Source organism: Montipora foliosa, chromosome 14, assembly GCF_036669935.1.
Source record: "Montipora foliosa isolate CH-2021 chromosome 14, ASM3666993v2, whole genome shotgun sequence".
In the NCBI taxonomy this organism is placed as follows: Eukaryota; Metazoa; Cnidaria; class Anthozoa; order Scleractinia; family Acroporidae; genus Montipora; species Montipora foliosa.
The window spans coordinates 1237526-1240025 of record NC_090882.1 but is presented as its reverse complement, the minus strand read 5'-3'; the positions used below and the strand labels follow the sequence as shown (position 1 = coordinate 1240025).

Here is a 2500-nt window from a genome sequence, read left to right as displayed (position 1 = left end):
TGGCTCAGTTGGTTAAGCACCGGGCTGTCACGCGGGAGGTCGTGAGTTCAACTCCGGCCGGACCAACACTCAGGGTCTTTAAATAACTGAGGAGAAAGTGCTGTCTTTGTAATGACATCTGCAAATGATTAGACTTTCAAGTCTTCTCGGATAAGGACAATAAACCGGAGGTCCCGTCTCACAAACCTTGTTCACATATAACACTGTGGGACGTTAAAGAACCCACACACTATTCGAAAAGAGTAGGGGACGTGGTTCCCGGTGTTGTGGCCTATCTTCATCACTCACTTACATCATCACTCATCATGGGTTGGGAGGGTTCAGTGGGCTCATAAATGGACTGATAGCGGCTGCCATCGGCGCTCTTAGTATGCTGATGTCCGAGCCCACTGCAAAAATGTAAATAGGACACGTATGTTTGTCCTATCAATCAATCGCGACATTACTAATTATTCCAGCTAAAATGATTGCCTTTTTGTATTCTTGCAACTTTAACACTCACATATTTTTACTCTACAGGTTGTTGACTTGTTAAACGATCTTTACACTTGCTTTGATGAAATCATAGACATGCACGATGTGTACAAGGTAGCTATAGTGGTCATTCTTACTGCAGTTTGTGGCAAGAAAATCATCATTGGATAGGTTCCTTCAAAGCATCGTGGCACTATGAACTTCCTGAAATTTCTTGGGTCTTTAACACTAGATTAAAGGAATCAGTTAATCCATAAAGATCACCAAAAGTCAGCGAATTCAGTATTAGTTTGTTTGTTTGTTTGTTTGTTTGTTTTTTTTTGGGGGGGGGCATATGTATTTAGGGCGACAGACTTGAAATCGGGACGTCCTAGGTCCCGCTTTGAACACTCGCTAGAGTTATTCTGGGAAGCCCCTTCTTCAACTCTTCAGTCAGCGGTAATTTTAAGCAACCAACTGCTGCAGATGAAACGAGTGAAGACCAAGGACAGATACGCCGATACAGGTGATCGTTCCTGACTTTCTTTCCTGTCCTTTTTCAATTTAGGTTGAGACCATTGGCGATTCATACATGGTTGCTTCTGGATTGCCAAACAGAAATGGAAATAGACATGCTGGAGAGATAGCTAACATGTCCCTTGACTTACTATCAGCAATGACCAGTTTTAAGATTAGACATCTTCCGGGACAGCAACTACAGCTTCGGGTTGGGATGCATTCAGGTGAGTTTGTTCAAAATTGGGTTGGCTCAGATAAATAGCTCACCTCAGCTTCAGTTGAACTCTCCTTGAAAATAACACTTGGCGTCATATTTGTTTTTAACCCTCGGGAGGTTTTTCCCCATGGTACTGTTATTTTGGACCAAAAAAAGCAAACTGGAAACCTTTGGAGTACCTTACAAAGACGAATATTAAGTTTGATGCATGTCGTTTTTTATGGAAACGATCCAGCAGATTTAGGGAAACTATTCACAAAATCGAGAAGCGCAAGAACAAGACAAAACACTGTCTTAAAATGATAACACCTCAAACACGAATTGGAAGAACATCATTCAGCTATCACAGACCCTTGAGCTGGAACTCGCAGTTCCAAGTCAGACTAAGGAATGCCAAACTCGAGACGCCTTTCAAAGGAAACTGAAAAAACATACATTGCTCAATGATGATATTTCATACAGAAAAGAAGCTGCTATAAAACAAACAAAACAGCGATCTTTATTATCTTTAAACTTGACTTAACTTTATGATATTTTGGATTATTTTTATCAGCTTTTTAAAACATTTTATACGTCAGGTTTAACATTTTTCCAGTCAGCATTTAGCGGATCCACATCAGCTTCATAAGTTGCATAGTTTTTTTTCTGACTCGCCTCAACAAATGAAACTATGCACGTATGTACTTGCAGGGCGTCAAGTTCCTATTTTTCCTATTTTTTGGTCTGCTTCTTATTTTCTCCTATTTTTTCCCATTTTTAGGGTTTTACTAAGTGTGGGGGAACATTTGAATATTTTAGATAGAATTCTCAATAAAATTGGTAAATTCTTCAAAAATAAAAGCACCTTGTCAAAAAAAAACGTGGAGAATTTAAAGCCTGCTTGAATGATAACAAATTTAGAGTATTCATGAGTGTACTCTCTCTTAATAGAAAAAAAGCTTAACTTTAATGATATCACTGTTCTGTTCAAATGCCCTGATTCCTGCTCCAGAATGAAGCAAATGCATTCTAAGCGGCCCAAATTTCAAACTTTTCCCAGGGGAGGATGCCCCTGGACCCCCCACAAGCTCGTGCATTCGGCCCTGGGAATTGTGTTGGGACTGAGAAACAGTGTTAATTAAATGTAGCCACAATATAATGATGTTTGACACTGATAAGAGAAATCGAGACGATTCAATAAAATGCATAGAGAAAATAGGAGGAAAGAGGAAATTGTTGACTGTAAAACATCATAAACTGTTGGTCAAGGCCATGCCCCCAACGACAAGCACTGCCCAAAATGAGCAGCTAAGGTTACCCAGTCTGTTAGAG

At 39.9% G+C, this 2500-nt stretch overlaps 1 protein-coding gene across 1 annotated transcript in view; it reads left to right on the top strand.

Annotated features, from left to right (window-relative positions):
* The window catches only part of LOC137984326 (atrial natriuretic peptide receptor 1-like), a 41694-nt gene that overhangs the window by 31853 nt on the left and 7341 nt on the right, over positions 1-2500 (top strand). The window contains exons 17-18 of the mRNA XM_068831476.1: positions 520-588; positions 1022-1196. Of these exons, the coding sequence (XP_068687577.1) occupies positions 520-588; positions 1022-1196 (244 nt within the window). The remainder of the gene's footprint in view (positions 1-519; positions 589-1021; positions 1197-2500) is intronic.